Genomic DNA, 19,151 nt, shown 5'->3' on the forward strand with positions numbered 1-19,151 from the left:
GATAAATACAGACCTGGTGAGCAGAGTGAAAGACATGATTAGAAGCTCTAGAGCAGAAACAGGTAAGAAAATAGATGAGATCAGAAACATGCTGGAAGCCATGAATGCCCAGCATAAGAAAGAAATGGAAAACATGATCGCTCAACATAAGAAAGAAATGGAATCCATGAAACAGATTCAAACAGATATGCAGGAGATTACAAGCTCCATTGAAAGCATGCAGAGCAGACTAAGAGAATCTGAAGACAGAATATCAGATATAGAAGACTGGTTTGTGGTTAAGGACCATGAAAACAGAGATTTCTTAAAGATAGTAAGGGACCATGAGAAATCAATCCAACAGCTGCTAGATGATGCAAAGAATAATAACATAAGACTCATAGGAGTCCATGAAAAAATAGGAGAAAGTACAACAGATATATAAAAACCTGTTCACAGAAGTAATAGTAGAAAACTTCCCAGACAGAGGTAGAGAGTTCGACATACAGATAAGTGAGGCATATAGAACTCCATCCAGTCATGACCAAAAAAAATCTACACCTAGACATATAATAATCAAGATCCCAGAAACCCAACTGAAGAACAAAATTCTACAGGCAGTTAGAGAAAAGAAACAAATCACCTACAATGGAAAGCCCATCAGAATTACAGCAGATTTCTCAACACAAACCCTCAAATCAAGGAGAGCCTGGAGTGAAGTATTTCAAGCCCTGAATGAAAAAAACTTCCAACCTAGACTGTTGTATCCGGCAAAAGGATCTTTCAAAATTGATGGGGAAATTAGATACTTCCGTGACAAAGAACACCTGAGAAATTTCATGAACACCAAACCAGCACTCCAAACAATTCTAAGCAATATCCTAGAAAAAGACAATGAAGGTCACAACTCCATGAGGCCCAGCAGAGAGAAGGCACCAGGCAAGGTAAGAAACTAAAAGGAAGGGGGGAAAAATAAGAAATAAAAAGCCAACAAAAGTAAAACATCATGACAAGGATGAGTCAATATCTATCAATTATAACTCTGAATGTTAATGGCCTCAATTCAACAATCAAAAGAAATAGACTGACAGAATGGATTAAGAAGCAAAACCCAGAAATATGCTGTATACAAGAAACTCAAAAGGAAATCCATAGACTGAAAGTAAAAGGATGGAAAACAGTTCTCCATACAACAGGAACCCGGAAAAAAGCAGGCATAGCAATCTTATTTGCAGACAAAGTAGATTTCAAACCAAAACTAATTAAGAAAGACAAAGATGGTCACTATATCCTGGTGAAAGGAACAATCCAAGAGGAAGAGAAGACAATCCTAAATAAATATGCACCAAATACAAATGCCCCCAACTATACAAAACAAATATTAATGGACATGAAAAACCAAATAAGCACTAATACAATTGTACTGGGGGACCACAACACCCCTCTATCACAAATAGATCATCTAGGAAAAAAATTAACAATGAAATTCTAGAACTAAACGAAGCTATAGAACAAATGGACTTAATAGGTGTTTACAGAGCATTCCACCCCACAAAATCAGAATACACATTCTTTTCAGCTGCACACAGGTCATTCTCCAAAATAGATCACATGCTAGCTCATAGGGCATATCTAAGTAAATGTAAAAGAATAGAAGTTATCCCCTGTATATTATCAGATCATAGTGCAATACAATTGGAAATCAATAACATAAGAAACCACAAAACTCCCAGAAACACATGGAAATTGAACAACACCCTCCTGAACAAACAATGGGTGACAGAGGAAATTAAAGAAGAAATCAGACAGTTTCTACAAGTAAATGAAAATGCCAGCACAACATACAGGAATCTATGGGACACAATGAAAGCAGTTCTACATGGGAAATTCATAGCAGTGAATGCCCATATTAGGACAACAGGGAGAACTCAGTTAAATAACTTAACCCAGAATCTCAAGCTCTTAGAAAAAGAAGAGCATAACAAGCCCAAAGCTTGTACAAGAAAGGAAATTATAAAGATCCGAGCAGAAATCAATGCAATGAAGACTAAGAGAATGATACAAAAAAATCAATGAATCAAAGAGTTGGTTTTTTGAAAGAATAAATAAAATTGATAAACCTTTAGCCAACCTTATCAAAAAAAGGAAAGAAAAGGCTCAAATCCATGCAATTAAGAATGAAAAAGGTCCCGAGTTCAATCCCCAGTACCAAAAAAAAACCAACCCCCCCCAAAAAACGAAAACAAGAATGAAAAAGGCAAAGCCACAACAAATCCTGCAGAAATCCAGAGAATCATCAATACTTACTTTGAGAACCTGTACTCTAATAAAACGGAAAACACAGAAGAAATGGACAGATTCCTAGATACATATGAATTGCCAAAATTAAAGGAAGAAGATATAGAAATTCTAAACACCCCAATTACAATGAGTGAAATTGAAAATGTAATAAAAAACTTACCAACGAAGAAAAGCCCAGGTCCTGATGGCTTCACTACTGAATTCTACAAGACATTTAAAGAAGAACTATCGCCATTACTCGTTAAACTCACCAAAGAAATTGAAAGGGAAGCAAGGCTTCCAAATTCATTCCTGGAAGCAAGTGTTACTTTGATTCCAAAACCAGGGAAAGACCCAACCCAAAAAGAGAACTACAGACCAATCTCCCTAATGAACATAGATGCAAAAATTCTGAACAAGATACTGGCAAACAATACAGAGTGTCATCAAGAAGATCATACATCCTGACCAAGTCGGATGTATCCCAGGGATGCAAGGATGGTTCAACATTTGTAAATCAATAAATGTAATACACTATATTAACAGAGTCAAGGACAAAAACCACCTGATCATCTCAATAGATGCAGAAAAGGCATTTGACAAAATCCAACACCCATTCATGATAAAAACACTACAGAAAAGTGGAATAGGAGGTCTTCATCTCAACCTGATGAAGGCTACCTATGAAAAACCAACAGCCAACATCATACTAAATGGTCAAAAACTGAAAACTTTCACACTAAAATCAGGAACAAGACAAGGATGCCCACTATCACCACGCCTGTTCAATATTGTTCTGGAAACATTATCCATAGCAATTAGACAAGAGAAAGAAATAAAAGGATAGGAAAGGAAGAAGTTAAACTGTCATTATTTGCTGATGATATGATACTTTACATAGAAGACCTGAAAAACTCAGTCAAAAGTCTTCTAGACCTAATTGACAGATTCAGTAGAGTAGCTGGATACAAGGTTAACACTCAAAAAACAATAGCTGTTTTATAGGCAAATAGCAGACCCATTGAGAGAGAAATGTGGGAAATAATTCCTTTTACAATAGCATCTAAAAAAATGAAATATCTAGGAATCAACCTAACAAAGGAAGCAAAAGACCTCTACGCTGAAAACTACAACACTCTAAAGAAGGAGATTGAAGAGGATATAAGAAAATGGAATGATATCCCTTGTTCCTGGGTAGGAAGAACCAATATAGTGAAAATGGCCATACTTCCAAAACTACTATATAGATTCAATGCAATGCCAATTGAAATTCCAACAATATACTTCACAGAACTAGAGAAAACAATCCAAAAATTCATCTGGAAACAGAAGAAACCAGGAATAGCAAAAGCAATTTTAGGCAACAGAGACATGGCTGGGGGCATCACAATCCCCAACTTGAAACTATACTACAAAGCTACTGTGATAAAAACAGCATGGTACTGGCAAAGAAACAGACCCAAAGATCAGTGGAATAGATTAGAAGATGCAGAAACAACTCCAGACATACTCAGTCACCTCATCTTTGACAAAGGAGCCAACCACCCTCATTGGAGGAAAGATAGACTATTTAATAAATGGTGCTGGAAAAACTGGATTTCAACCTGTCAGAAATGAAAACTAGACCCATACCTATCACCGTGCACTAAACTAAGATAGAAGTGGATTAAAGATCTAAATATTAAGTCAGAAACACTAAACTTGCTGAGGATAAGTTAGGTAAAACTCTTGATGACACTGGCATAGGAAAAGACTTTATGAACAAATCTTCAGTAGCACGGGAGCTAGCACAAAGAATCAACAACTGGGATCTCATCATATTAAAAAGCTTCTGAAAAAAATAAAAAGCTTCTGCACTGCAAGAGAAACTACCAACAGAGCTAAGAGACAACCTACAATGTGGGAAGAAATATTTAGCAGCTGTAGCTCAGACAAAGGTCTACTATCAAGAATATATAAAGAACTGAAAAAAATCAAACCTCTCAAATTCAAGGACCCAATTCAAAAATGGGCATCTGAAATGAACAGACATTTCTCAAACAAAGAAGTAAAAACAGCAAGTAATTATATGAAAAAATGTTCAACATCACTGGTCATTCGAGAGATGCAGATGAAAACAACACTGAGATTCCACCTCACCCCAGAAAGAATGGCTGCTATCAAGAAATCAACCAATAACAAATGCTGGCAGGGGTGTGGAGAGAAAGGAACCCTTCTCCATTGTTGGTGGGAATGTAGATTGGTGCAACCACTGTGGAAGTCAGTATGGAGATACCTCAAAGAACTAGGACTACAGGTCCCATTTGACCCAGCTATTCCCCTACTGGGAATCTTCCCCAAAGAATTAAAAGAATCATACCACAGCAATATATGTGCACCTATGTTTATAGCAGCACAATTTGTAATAGCTAAAGCTTGGTAACAGCCCAAGTGCCCATCGACTGGAAACTGGATAAAGAAGATGTGGGTTTTTTTATAAAATGGAGTACTACTCAGCCATAAAGAATGAGAAACTAGAGACATTTATAGTTAAATGGATGCATATTGAGGCCATACTCTTAAGTGAACTAAATAGGACACACGTGTAAATACCGAATAGTTTCTCTAGTGTGAGAAATTCAAAGTGTAAATAAGGATGAAAATGATTAAAATGAATAACTGATAATTTGAAATAAGAAAAGGTCCAAGGGTTTGGGGATGGTGGAAGGGAAAGGGGAAAGTGAAGAAGGGAAAGAAAAAAATTATGAGGAAAAAAAAGATGGAATCAAGCTCTGTGTAGATAGGGAAGGGTGGAGGGGGTGAAGGGTGCACAGGTAATGGGAGAAAAAATAAAAACTAAGATGCATCATGTTCTGGTACAAACACCCAATGATAAATGTAAATGTATTGTACACCTAAAATGTACCAATAAATATATATATTTTTTAATTTAAAAAAAAAAAGAATCATAAGTGTGTCTGAATCCTGAAGGCACTTAATGAGGAAAACTGGCTCCACTGCAACCACTAAAAAGTAAAGTGCTTTCCTAATAATGTTGCTTTTGTTACAGTAGCTGTTTCATTTTATAAATGTTGTATTTCAGGTAAATACATGTAAAAATTTGAAAAATTAAAAGTATAAAATGTAGATCATGAAGAAAAAGAATGCATTCCAATATTGCTTATGTAAATAGAATTTCTCCCCAGTGTAGTTTTTCAGGCATTTCCTAACTTTTATATGCTGAACACTTTCCCATGTCACTTACATACATACAATCTCGCAGCAATGTGAGTTCTTTCAAGATTCTGATGACTACTTTGGGTGGGGAAAGCTATCCCAAATAAGATGCATAGGTTTTCTTCCCAGTGTGAGTCATTTCATGCCTTTTACAACTATCTTTGGAGATGAATCCTTTCTTGCATTGTTTACATACATAGGGTTTCTCCCCAGTGTGAGTTCTTTCATGTATTTTACAATGACTGAGTCTGCTGAAAGCTTTCCCACATTGATCACATACATAAGGTCTCTCCCCGGTGTGAATTTTTTCATGGTTGTGACAATTACCTTGTGCACTGAAAGCTTTCCCACAATACTTACATACATAGGGTTTCTCCCCAGTGTGAGTTCTCTCATGTATTTTACAATGACTGTGTGTAATAAATGCTTTCCCACATTGCTTACATATGTAGGGTTTCTCCCCAGTGTGAGTTCTTATATGTATTTGAAAATGACTGTGTCTGCTGAAAGCTTTCCCACATTGCTGACACACATAGGGTTTCTCACCAGTGTGGATTTTTTCATGTCTTTTGCAGTGACTATATGTGCCAAAAGTTTTCCCACATTGCTTACATACATAGGGGTTCTCCCCAGTGTGAATTCTTTCATGTATTTGACAACTACCATGTGTGATAAAAGCTTTCCCACAATGCTTACATATATAGGGCTTCTCCCCAGTGTGAGTTCTTTCATGTATTTTACAATGACTGTGTGTAATAAATGCTTTCCCACATTGCTTACAGACATGGGGTTTCTCTCCGGTGTGAATTCTTTCATGATTTTGACAATTAAATTGTGTGCTGAAAGCTTTCCCACAATGCTGACATACATAGGGTTTCTCCCCAGTGTGAGTCCTTTCATGTCTCTTACAATGACTGTGTGTACTAAATCCTTTCTCACATTGCTTACATACATAGGGTTTCTCCCCAGTATGAATTCTTATGTGTATTTGAAAATGACTGTGTCTGCTGAAAGCTTTCCCACATTGATCACATACATAGGGTTTCTCCCCAGTGTGAATTTTTTCATGATTTTCACAATTAAATTTTGTGCCAAAAGCTCTGCCACATTGCCTACATACATAGCGTTTCTCCCCAGTGTGAATTTTTTCATGATTTTCACAATTGAATTGTGTGCCAAAAGCTTTCCCACATTGCTTACAGACATAGGGTTTTTCCCCAGTGTGGATTCTTTCATGATTTTGACAAGTAAATGGTGTGCCGAAAGCTTTCCCGCAATGCTTACATACATAGTGTTTCTCCTCAGTTTCTCCCCTTTTAAATTTACAAAATGAAGAGCTATTAGTTAAGGATTTCCCACTGTTCTTACATTCATAGTGTTTTTCTCCAGTGTAAGCACTTTCATGCATCTGAACATCATGGTGAGAATCAAAACCTTTTCCACTTTGCACACTTACATATGGGTCCACTCTATTGTGATGTCTTTTTCGGATTTCAACATAGTTCAATGCACTAACAGCTTGCACATCTTGCTTATATTCAAAAGGCTTCTCTTCTTCTATGTTAGTTCCTTCAGTGCCATCAGAGAATGTTCCAGATTGCTTATATCCACAGGCTTTCTCTCCAGGAGTTTTCTTAGCATACTTCTGAAAGTACTGGAATTCAGTGCAGGCTTCCTCATGTGTGCTACAGTTAGAAAGCTTCTCTTGAAAGCTCTGATACTCATACAATTTGAGTCCAGGCACATTTTCTGGTGAATGAAAAATCAGGTGCTTTCTATAGGCAAAACTTTCACTTCGTTTTGTACCAACTGTTTTCATGTACACATTACCATCTGGAGAACAAAACATCATGTCTTCATGTTGATACCATAATTCATGTTGATACCATTTGTCTACCTCTTCACTTCTGCAATAGAAAAAAATAACAAAACTACCAATCACTTTTCAACTGTGTTTTGTTGGGTTTTTTTTGTACTGGGGATCAAACTCGGGACCTTGTGCTCACAAGGCAGGCGGCAGCACCACTGAGCTAAATCCCTGGCCCTCAAAGTGTCTTTATAGAAATGATTGACCAGGAGATCTGGTGTGCTGCCTCGTAAGAATATATGATCATAATTATACTATAGACTTTCCATGATGGCTTGGAAACCACTTTTACCAAAGCAGCTGTATTTATTTGCAATATATAACACTTAATTTCACTTTAGGGAATTGGTACATATATATACATACTATATGTTGACTATTTTTGATATACTTTCTCCTTGACTCTACACCCTCCTTCCATTGAAATCCTTCACCTACTGTCTATTGTCCCTCTTCCTAACGCATCTCTCTTCTCTGCTATTTCTTCTTTATTTTACTCCCTAATTCATATTTTGAGTTTTTGATACAAAATATAACATGTGATACTGAAGTTTCTGCATCTGACTCACTTCACTTAATATTATAGGTTCAAGGCCAGGAATTTAGCTCAGTGGTTCAGGCACCTGCCTCGCAAGCACAAGGACCCAAGTTTGATCTCCAGTACAAAAAAAAAGAAAAGAAAATATTATGGGTTCAATATCCATCTATTCTTTTGGCAAATGATATCACTTTATCCTTCTTTATGGCCAAATACTATACCATTTCATACACATACCATTTTGTTTTCAGTGCTGGAAATTGAATCTGGATTTAACACTGAGATATACCCCCAGACTATTTAATTTTATTTTGAGAGAGTCTTAGCAATCATTAAGTTGCCTGCGATGAACATGAACATATGACCTTACCGGCTCAGGTTCCCAGGGTGCTAAGATTGCAAGCATGCATCATCATGCCCAGACTATCCCATATTTCCTTAATGCACATAACTGTGAATTGACTTCTAGGCTTTTTCCAGATCATAGCTGCTACAAACATGGGTATGCACATATCATTGTAACATGATTACTTAATTTTGGGGAAAAGGTACCTAGGAGAAATATACATGATACAGTGAAATTTCTATTTTTTATATTTTTAAGGACACTCTACATGCATTTCCATGACTCTAAAACATACAATATAGGAAGGTACATTCTAATATTGTGAAATTTGAATGGACTAAGTAGTTGGCAGGATTGCATAAAAACAGCTATTACTGTAACAAGATTTTGATTTTGAATACTTCCACAGGGTTAGCAATTTTGCAAATACTGAAAGTGTATACCATATTAAAAAACATAGCATTTCTAAACAAAATTTGTTTCATATGAAAGTGATCTTTAGAAAATACTCACAAGTTTATGTAATTAGCTATCCTAAATGTGACTCCCAGTCTAAACACAAAATTTGTTTCATGTGCATCCATAATCAATTGCTACACACAATTTCATATACTTTTAAAGTCTTGATTATAGAAAATACTGTTTATTCTGATACATTAGATAATGTTACTCATGGCATAAAGTCAGTACTCCCTATGTTTCAGATGTTGGAATGTTTTAAATATTCAATTGTCAGATTATAGATGCTCAACCAATATGCTTCTTTGGAGAAATATTGTGAGAGTCAAGAAATTTGAACATGGGATGCCCTACCGAGGTCGCGGGTCACACGGAACACACCGAATCAGCCCGGGCCCTGGCAGCAATCCACTGGACAGCCCCCTCCCCCTGCTCCTCTGGCCTCTTCTCTGTACAGACACCTGGTTCCACATTACAAAGACACAGAGGACACCGGACCACCAGACCACTGCACTGGGTAAGTTGGAGTCATCTTCACCTCCCATCAAGACTGGGACTATCTTCAGGGGAAGGGCAGCTGGAACCTGCAATACAACTCTGCAGAGTTCAACCCTACAGGAGGACAGGGAGCTCAACTTGAGACTTGCAGCCAGAAATCTGCCTGAATCTCATGGATCTGTGACTACCTTGCTGAGACTCATTGACTTACATCTGCACACTGCTACCCATGTTGTCTATTGTGACAGCAGAGACATACCCTGAAAGAGGCCCTTCATCTTCATTGTTTTTTTTTATTCCCAAAATTAGTATTATTAGGGTTTTTTCTCTTTTCTTTTGCTCCTCTTATCTTTAACTTTTTTTCCTACTCTTTGCAAATATTTGTTTTTCTCTTCTTTTTCTTCTTTTCTTTTCTTCTTTCTTTTCTCTTTCCTTTCTCTCTGTCTTACACTCACTCTCTTGCTCTCCCACATTGTTCATCTTCCCTTTTTGTCCCTGTTTTGGTCCTCATTCAGAGTTCTTCTTTATTTTACTATTATTCTCTTTTTCCTTCTCACCTGTGTCCTCTGGCCACAGTGCTAACCTTCCCTTATCCTTCTTTCCATCTGTCCCTCCTTCCCCAACCCCTTCTAACTCCCCATCCCAAAGGGTAAAGTTGTTATATTGAAGAGTTTATTCACTATATGTTGGGTTGGTCCTTGATCTTGATTTAATTCACACAGCTAAAAGTGATAGATTAACTACCACAAAATGTCATTTTCAAAGATGTACTTGATGCAATGGTGTTGCTGATTGTATCACTTGGGCTAAGGTGTTGTTATTGATCTAGTCAATGAACCTTCCTAGTATAAGGAAAATGAGATAGTCTTAGAGTCATTAGAGACTCAAACCTTAAAGACCAGCTATATCTGAAAGACACCTCTGAGAAGCAATCATTCCATAAGGGTTCTAATTTCAAGCAACAAAGATACCTACACTAAGCAATTTCAAACCCAGGAGTGAAACCAAGGACAGTACCAAAAACAAAAATGAGAAGACATTTAAGCAAGGTACAAACTCAGACTTCCACCCCACCAAGGGTAAATCCTGGGGGAAATGAGGTCGAAAAGTCCCATAACCAACCACCTGGATACCCTGAACTGATACAGCACAGGAAGTAACAAAACAGATGAATGAGGCTCTAGAAAAATTCAAAGCAGAAATAATCTCCCAGATATCTACAGAGATGGTGAGCAGAGTGAAAGACATGATTAGAAGATCTAGAACAGAAACAGATAAAAAGAAATTTGAACATGACCACACTTGTATGGTATGATCATTTATAATATTTCTGCTCACACATTGACACTTGAGGAATTTTATTATGTAAGTTAAATTACCTTCGATTTCTCCTGCAACTTTTGTACTCATCTTCAACTTGCTGATCATTACAGTTTCTTTCTAAGGTGAAGAAACACAAATGTAATGATGATTTGCTAGGTTACATAAAGATTAATAGATCCTAGTTAGATTCCTGGTACAATGTGACCATACCTCTAAGATTCATTAAAATGTTTCCACTTTCCAATAAAGGTAAGTGCACTGATAACACAACAAACAGTGCTCTCTGATTGTATAAATGAGACTGATTTATTTCTTACCTATAGCAGTCACATTCCTAAAGGTTTCCCACATCACATCTCTGTAGAGCTTCTTTTGGGATGGATCCAGCAAAGCCCACTCCTCCGCCGTGAAGTTCACAGCCACGTCCTCAAAGGTGACAGCCTCCTATATCATCACACATATATTTTCAAAAATGAGATTCACAACAACATGAACCATCTCAAGTCTACTCATACAAAGCTGAGAAGAGGCTGAGTCCTCCAAATGTTTACTTCATGTCTTGGTCAGCAATCACTTATTAACATTCGTATGCATGTCTCACACAGGAATTTTCATGCTAGGTTAGAATTTATTGATAAAGCTAAAGCAGAATGGAAACACTGATTCTCCTGCTGGTTAATCCTATCTCATTTCTACATTGTCTCTGAAGCATGGTTCATGCAAGGAGCCTACAAGATCAGCATCCAAATGAGAAGACTTCAGTAATTATGTAAGGAATTTCACTGACAGATCATAGAAAATATCTCTTTTAGCAACTCAATACTTAGCGAATTGATCCCTACCTTTTGTGATTGTATTTAGAGAACATTTTGAAATTTGAACCTGCTTTCATAGACAAAAACTTAAGTGAACACTAAGCAAAACTAATGAATATTACAGTTTTTATTGGATAATGTCTAAGAATGAAATTAGACTAAGGAAGATGCATTATCTTACAGCTCAAGGACATGAAATGGTCACCTGTGACAGATAAAGAATTTCTAATGTAGCTTATGGGAGACAAATTGGGAAATGAATAATGTGAGCAAAATATATGTAACAAACACCAATTTTCAAAAAAAAAATTAAGAGTCACCAAAATTTTTTTTTAAGTTTAACAATAGTTTTTTCACATCCAAATCACACCTTTGGATTTTCAAAAATTTTTAACTATTTCATGTTTAAAATGTTTAATAATGTTCAATAAGTAGTATACAAGACAGTGACGCAGGCTGGCTATCAGGAATAGTGTATGTTAGAATATCAGATGAAGACAAATACAATGATTAATTAGTAGAAATCCTATTTATGCTGCACAATCCCATTTTATCCTTGAGAGGGGTTTATTTTTAGTCCACATTGGTGAAAATATGGCATAGAAATCCAAGAAAGCATGCAAAGGAATGTTGTTCACATATTGAGAATTCAAGAGTATTAGGGCAGAACTCTCAATCATGTACTTAGCAAACATCTTGACAGAAGTAAGAAAGAAGCCTGGCTTCTCAGGTAACAAAGAACTTAAAGTGAGAATTCATTCCCAAAAGCACAGGTTTGACTAAGTTAATTCAGATCTAAAGTCCTGAATGCCTATGCTTTTGATCATATTGTCTGTAACTGGGACACAAATGCAATGAATGTTGAGGGTTAAATATTGTCACTATAAATCAAAGAGTGAATACACAGAATTCCACTTTCCAGCTCAGTTGGAAAAAACATAGATATAGAGAGACACAGGCCAAAGGCCTGATTGAAGCTGAGTGGAATAAAGAAGGGACCTTGGGCAACAACACTAAGTTTACAGCCAAATATGCAGGACAACTGTCAGCAAAATTTAGAGCAAGTTACTGTCCGAAATGTTTGCTTTGGCCAATGTGTTCACTCTGCCCCAATAAGATTATTTAAACTAGGTTGACAAGTGTTACATAACAAACCACCTCATTCAGTCCTGTGCCCTGACAAGAACTCATATACAATATGTGGCACAATGCTTTTCTTCTATGTCTTTGAATTACAAATAAAAAAAACTGTGGAGCTCTCAGTTGTAGCTATTTCTCTTAGGCCAAGAAGCAGCCCCTCTGAGTTCTCTGTGATTGATTTAAATGTTGTCTCAAAGGGATTTTAGTCATCTTCTGCACGAGCATGATTGCACACTTCAACACATAGAAAGAATGTTTCTTTCTCAATAACAAAGAGCAACCTAATTTAAATCAGCAACCCTTGAATATTAAATGGAAGAACAAGAAGGTAGACCTACAAAAGTGTAATTACTCTGAAGAAACTCAGAAACAAAGCGAGGGTAGGAATATGTTGGGTTTCCTGATAAACAAGGTCAAGAGGAATTTGAAAGATAGGAACTCCTGGGGGTAGGTTTTAGATACCCTAAAATTTTGAGTTGTACCTGCACCATTACTTGCCAAGATCTCAAACTGATAGGGTAAAATTGCTTCATGCTTCTGAAAGTGCAGAGGGGAGAACAAAATCATTTTGAAATTTTTGGTTTTAAAAATTAAGTTCTAAGTGGGAGAAACAGTATTACCGAAGGTCTAAACCCCTGAGATATTTCTACACCCCGGTTGTTGATGGCAAATTCAAGCACTGTAATTTATCTTCCTCAACACTGACAAAGGAGGATGTGAGCTTGACTTTTATTCATTAGACTAGTCAATAGTTCACTTATGAACAATGAATAACAATAGCAAAAACCCTAAAAGAATACAGAGAAAGGGGAAACTATTGCTCGGAAAAAAATTGAGGAAACAAAATCTGAAAAAAGTTAAATGAATTATCTTGATAAAGACAATCAGGTAACTAGCCAAGATATAGAAAAATGAGTAAAGGCATCCACAGAAAAATTACCAAGAGATAGAAGAAAAATTTTCTTTGTATAAAATAACATCAGCAGAGTCTTAAACATTATTGGAAAGACCATAGAGAAGTTATACATGTGCAGATTGCCAGAAAGATACTGGAGTGTCGAACAGCAGAGTAACAGTCTCTGAGATTTGGTGTCCAGATGCTGGAATACAGCAATGTGAGAAAGAAAAGAAGTGGGTACCTGAGACCCAGGAAGAATTGAAGCCCACAGGGAGAACAAAGAGAGAGACCTCAAAGTAGGAGTTGGCAAGCAGGCAACACTTTCTCCCTGAGCTCTGGCCACATGTGGGTGGGAGGGGACTAGAACCTGCAGATGCACAGTGACTACTGGCAACCCCAGAGACTTCAGTGGAGAGATGCACCAGTGAAGCACACAGTGACTACTGGCAACCCCAGAGACTTCAGTGGAGAGATGCACCAGTGAAGCAGAGTGATAGACATGTTGGACTGTGGAAACTGGATAATTATTAGGGTTCAAGCCCAGGAGAGGGCAATTGGCCAGTAGCCAGTTTGGAGAGGGGACTACTGAGCACAGAATTCAGAGCAACTGTGGGCTGGCTCTATCTAGGGGCTCCCAGTGTCAGGCAGAACCCAGTTCAAATCAGGACATCAAGGAGCGTTCAAACTAGCAGGAGGCACACAGAGTATTGTAGGATAAAGAAAGCTAGCAGGAGGCACATAGAATATTACAGGATAAAGAAAGTGGGTTCCAGCCTCACAGCCAGAAACTAGTCTAAACATCAGTGGAACTACAGATGCAGGCTTTCTGGGATTATCCATTACACTACCATAAATCCACAGCTGGCTTACTGGGATAAATCAACATAAATCTAGGCTCTGTCTGCCCACTGTCTACCAGTGACAGCAGAGACACACCCTAAAGTGGACATATTTTTTCTTCTTTTCTCAATTGTCCTTGTTTTAATATTAGTGTGAATGTTGTTTTGCTTTTTTGTTTTTGTTCCATTCTGTTGTTTTTATTTCTTCCTTCCCTCCTGTCTTGTTAACCAGATCCCAAAGTCCATGTATCTTTTTGTCCTCCAGCTTTGCTTCTTATCTCTTCCTCTTTTTCTATTTCTCTATTTTTCTCCTGAACCCCTTTTAAATTTCCACCCTTGAGCCCATTTAGCAACAGCCTGCCTGCTCATGCCATTCAGCAGTAGCCTCGCTCACCTGTACAATTCAGCAGTAGCCCAACCCACAGGAAAGAGTGGTGGCCAGATCCAGACAATGGCAGAGAGTAGAAAGACCATCATTTGGAGTTTGGGGAGGTGGCAGAGTGGTGAGCAGCAGAGAGAGAGCCTCTCTCAGGCTTGTTATGAACAGAAGCCTTGGCCAGGGATTTAGCTCAATGGCTCTGCACCTGCCTTGAAAGCGCAAGGTCCTGATTCTGATCCCCAGTACTGAAAACAAAAGAACTGAAGCCCACCCGGAGAGCAAAGAGTCACTGTAATAAAGATGCAGCATTTTACAGCAGCCTGCTCCAGAACCAGTCAGAGTTCAAACCCACAGGAGGTCATGGAGCTCAATTCTGGCCTTGTGGTCAGAAACCAGCCTGAATCTCAGTGGACTATGGCTGGCTCACTGAAATTAAATCAACTCAGATCTGCACAGTGCTGCCTATGTTGTCTATCAGCAACAGCAGAGACTCACCTGGAAGAGGACATATTTTTCTTTTCTTTTTCTTCATTTTTTTTGTTTTTCTGTTTTTTTTCTTTTCTTTTCTCTTTCCATCTTCATTTCTTTCCATTCTTGTTCCTGTATTTTTCCTTTTTTAATTTTTTATTGTTCTTTTTTATAGGAGTATGAATACAGTTTCCAGTTTTCATGTTAGTTTGTTCTGTTATTGCTTTTCTTCCTTCCTTCCTTCTCTGTTTTCCTCCTGTCTTCACCAGTTTCCCAAAGTTTGCATGATCTTCCTTTGTCCTCTAGCCCTACTTCTAACCTTTCTCTCTCCTATTTCTCTATCCCCTCCACCCAACTCCTCCCAAGTCTTCTTCCTGGAGGGTAAATTTGCTATATTGAAGGGCTTATTTACTGCAAACACATTTCTGATTGGTTCTTGATTTTGATATATTACCACAAGTCTAGTTCATGTGGTCAAACATGACAGATTAATAGTTACTACAATTTGTCATTTTTCTAAGATGTGTTTGATGCTATTGTTGATGCTGATTGTATTACGTTGTCCAAGGTGATGTGATTGTTCTAGTCAGCTATCATTCCTGGAATACCAAAACCGAGATTGCCTAAGGGTCATTACAGATTCAAAACCCAAAGACCAGGTATACATAGAAGATGCTTCTGAGAAGTAGTCATTTCCTAAGGGTTCTAAATACTAGGAATAAAGATACAATAAGCAATATAAAAGTATTAACCCAAGATTAAACCAAAAAAATCAACAACAACAAAAATAAAATAATAAAAAAACAAAAAACAAAATAAAAACAAAAATGAGAAGCCACCTAAACAAAACACAAACCCAGACTTCCAGTTCACCAAAGGCAAATACAGGGGAGCAACAAGGTGGAACAATCCAAAAGTCAACCACCTGGACTCCCTGAATTGATAACAGGGGAAGTACAAAAAACAGATGAATGAGGTTCTAGAAAAAAATCAAAGCAGAATAATTTCCCAGATAACTACAGAGAGGATGACCAGAATGAAAGACTTGCTTAGTGACTCTAGAACAGAAGCAGGTAAGAAAAATAGAGGAGGCTCAGGAACATGATGGAAACCATGAATGCCCAGCATAGGAAAGAAATGGAATCCATGAAACAGATTCAAATAGACATTTGGGAGATTAAAAACTCCACTGAAAGTATACACAGAGAATGAGCCAATGTGAAGAGAGAATATCAGATATAGAAGACAGGATTGGAGCTAGTCACCATGAAAACAGTGATTTCTTAAAAATAGCAAGGGATCATGAGAAATCAATCCAGCAGCTGCTAGATGATGCAAAGAATAATATAAGATTGATCAGAGTCAATGAAAAAGCAGGAGATAACACAAACGACATACATTAAAAAAATCTGTTCACAGAAGTAATAACAGAAAACTTCCCAAACAGGGGAAAAGAATTTGACATACAGATAAGTGAGACATGTAGAAGTCCAATTACCAATGTTCAAAAAAAACTACACCAAGGCAAATCATAGGGACTATTCCAGAAATTCAACACAAGAACAGAACATTAAAAGCTGTTAGAGAAAAGAAACAAATCACATATAAAATAAAGCCCATCGACCCCGCCTGCTCGGCAGCAGCAGTGGTTCTTCCTGCCTCTCCGCCACTCCCACTACTACCTGTCCTTTGGCCGGCAGCATCGGTGGGGAGGGAGACAGTAGTTGTAGATCCCGCTGTTGCCTCAGCGAAGATACTATATTGAATGAAGAAAGACTGAACTTTTTACAGGTGCTTTATATAAAAGGCATCTGTGGAGTGATGCTACAGTTTTAATAATAAAAGATTTTACATTATGAGCTCCCTGATTGTTGTACAGTCTCACTATTTGGGGAAAGTTCATGCTGAAAAACTGAAGCAAGTACTAGATAAATATGATCAGATTTCTCCACCAAGTCCTCAGACTGCCAAAGAGAATCCCTTTATGTCAACCTAATGAAGCATTCAAAGTCATATGACTCTTTTCAAGATGAATTTGAAGATTATATTAAAGTGCAGAAAGCCAGAGGCTTAGCTCCAAAGACTTGTTTCAGAAAGATGAGAGAGGACTATTTGGAAAGCTGTGGGTACAGGGAAGAAGTTGATTCCAGTCTCAGGTATAGAATGTTTGATCAAAGACTCCCATCTGGAACCATCCAGACCTACCCAAGATCACATAATATTTCACAGACAGAAAATCAGTTACCTCGGTGGTTCCCAGATTATGACAACAGGCCAAGACTAGAGTCTCTGAGCTACTGTCAGTTCCCCAGGGACTGTTTCTCAGAAAAACTAGCACCCCTGAACCTCAGTCGGCAAGAATATAATCATGGTTCAGCCAGTGTAGAATCTAGAGGTCCTGAGCACCTCTCCTCGGGATCCAAGACTGGTAGTCATCAAGCCAGTCATCAGAAGAGAAGAAGGCACTCAGAGGAAGGCAACGAAAATCCAAAGGAGGAACGGCCCAAGCATAAAAGGAAAAGAAGTCCTGAGGAAGTGGATTTAGAAGAACATGACAGCATCCAAAGAAGAAAAACAGAGGTAGAAACTGAAACTGCCCAGGTCAGCACAGAAAAGCTTAGGGATCTGAAAGAGAAAAAAAGCCAAGATGTAGCCTTTCAGAGAGAAGACCACCATAAGTGTAGAAAAGAGAAAAAGGAACAAGGCAAAGAAAGAACAGAGGATGAAATGCTTTGGGACCAGTCTATCCTTGAATTTTGAACCTCTTTTAGTTGGTTCTCCTTAGGTTAAATTGAAAAAAATAGCTAAGGAGCTTGGTTTTATGATATTCATGTTCACATCACTTACATGAACAGGTACTTAAATTCTCACAAAGGCCAGGTGAACATGAAGTATTTTAGTATGCTTGCTCTCGAATGTGGAAATTGCTTTTCCTCATTTTCTGAAAGGTTTATTACCTTTTTCTTACATTTAATATAATTTCCCTCTAGGAGAGTGGCTCTGGTTTATTCAGATTGCCGTGATGGTGGAATTATTTTTCCTTGAGAAATAATCTATTTTAAATTGGAGGATTAATAGGCTTTGGAGAATCCATTTCTTGATTAGATTTGTTTATCGGTTTTTTTCTATAAAGCAATTCAGATTTTTTTCCCCTTGTTAACTTGCAGTATATTTTCTAGATTGGAAAGTGGAAAGTGAATACACTGTAATTATGATAAACTTATGTTACATATAGTTTTAAAATTTTCAAAAAGTCTTGATACAAAATCAGTTTATATTCTGCAGAAGTTTATACTAAAGTGTTTTATTAATAATTTTAAAAAAAGAAAGCCCATCAAAATCACACCAGACTTCTCAACATAAAGACTCAAGGCAAAGAAACCTTGAAGTGAAGTATTCTAAGCCCTAAAGGAAAACAAAGTCCAACCTAGATTGATGTACCCTGTAAAACCATCTTTCAAATTTTATGAAGAAATAAGATACTTTCATGACAAAGAACACCTGAAGAAATTCATGACAACCAAACCAGCATCTCAAAATGTTCTGAAGGACATTCTAGAAAGAGATAACAAGGACTACAACTCCACGAACACCAAGAGAATGAATCCACCATGCAAGCCAAGAAATTAAACAGAGGAGGGAGAAAAGTTGAACCAACAATAGGAAAATAATATGACAAGGTTAAGTCAATACATATCAGCTATAACTATCATTGTAAATGGTCTCAATTCTCCAACCAAAAGAAACATACAAGGGGTTGGACAAAGAAGCAAGATCCAAAAATATACTGCATACAAGAAACACATTTAATTTATAGACTATAAAAATTTATAAACTGAAATTCAAAAATGGAAAACCGTACTCCATGGGACAGAAACCTGGAAAAAAACCAGAGTAGCTATTCTATTTGCAGACAAAGTGGATTTCAAGCCAATACTGATTAAGAGAGACAAAGTAGGTCCTACATCCTTATAAAGAGAACATTCCAAGAGGAAGAGATAACAATCATAGATATATATGCTCCAAATACCAGCACATCCACACATATAAAACAAGTATTAACAGACATGAAAAATCAAATAAGCACTAATACATTTGTAATGGGG

The 19,151-nt window shown here is 37.4% G+C and overlaps 2 protein-coding genes and 1 pseudogene across 2 annotated transcripts; 1 reads left to right on the plus strand and 2 right to left on the minus strand.

Moving 5' to 3' along the window:
- Nucleotides 1-5,569: 5,569 nt before the first annotated feature.
- Nucleotides 5,570-6,975, minus strand: LOC110349739 (uncharacterized). Its single transcript, XM_087181083.1, has 3 exons — nucleotides 6,932-6,975; nucleotides 6,208-6,575; nucleotides 5,570-6,123 (listed from the first exon to the last, which is right to left on the minus strand). The coding sequence occupies exons 1-3, from the start codon at nucleotides 6,973-6,975 to the stop codon at nucleotides 5,570-5,572; spliced, it is 966 nt and encodes a 321-aa protein (XP_087037209.1).
- Nucleotides 6,976-10,743: 3,768 nt separating this feature from the next.
- LOC101725899 (putative KRAB domain-containing protein ZNF788) lies at nucleotides 10,744-10,959 on the minus strand (annotated as a pseudogene).
- A 5,864-nt stretch (nucleotides 10,960-16,823) lies between these two features.
- Nucleotides 16,824-17,805, plus strand: LOC101725526 (lysine-rich coiled-coil protein 1). Its single transcript, XM_004847851.3, has one exon. It carries the CDS (start codon nucleotides 17,041-17,043, stop codon nucleotides 17,803-17,805), a length of 765 nt encoding a protein of 254 aa, XP_004847908.2. The 5' UTR covers nucleotides 16,824-17,040.
- Nucleotides 17,806-19,151: the final 1,346 nt, after the last annotated feature.

Source organism: Heterocephalus glaber, unplaced genomic scaffold (assembly GCF_053883595.1).
Source record: "Heterocephalus glaber isolate CG9 unplaced genomic scaffold, H.glaber_assembly_v1.0 deba00001472, whole genome shotgun sequence".
Classification (NCBI taxonomy): Eukaryota; Metazoa; Chordata; class Mammalia; order Rodentia; family Bathyergidae; genus Heterocephalus; species Heterocephalus glaber.

Coding starts and splice junctions, on each gene's coding strand:
- LOC110349739 (XM_087181083.1), bottom strand. CDS start 6,975: ATGTTGAAATCCGAAAAAGACATCACAATAGAGTGGACCCATAT. Junction 6,576..6,931: donor ACAATAGAGTGGACCCATAT/GTAAGTGTGCAA, acceptor GCAATGTGGCAG/AGCTTTTGGCACAAAATTTA. Junction 6,124..6,207: donor ACACAGTCATTGTAAAATAC/ATGAAAGAACTC, acceptor GTTGTCAAATAC/ATGAAAGAATTCACACTGGG.
- LOC101725526 (XM_004847851.3), top strand. CDS start 17,041: ATGAAGCATTCAAAGTCATATGACTCTTTTCAAGATGAATTTGAAGAT.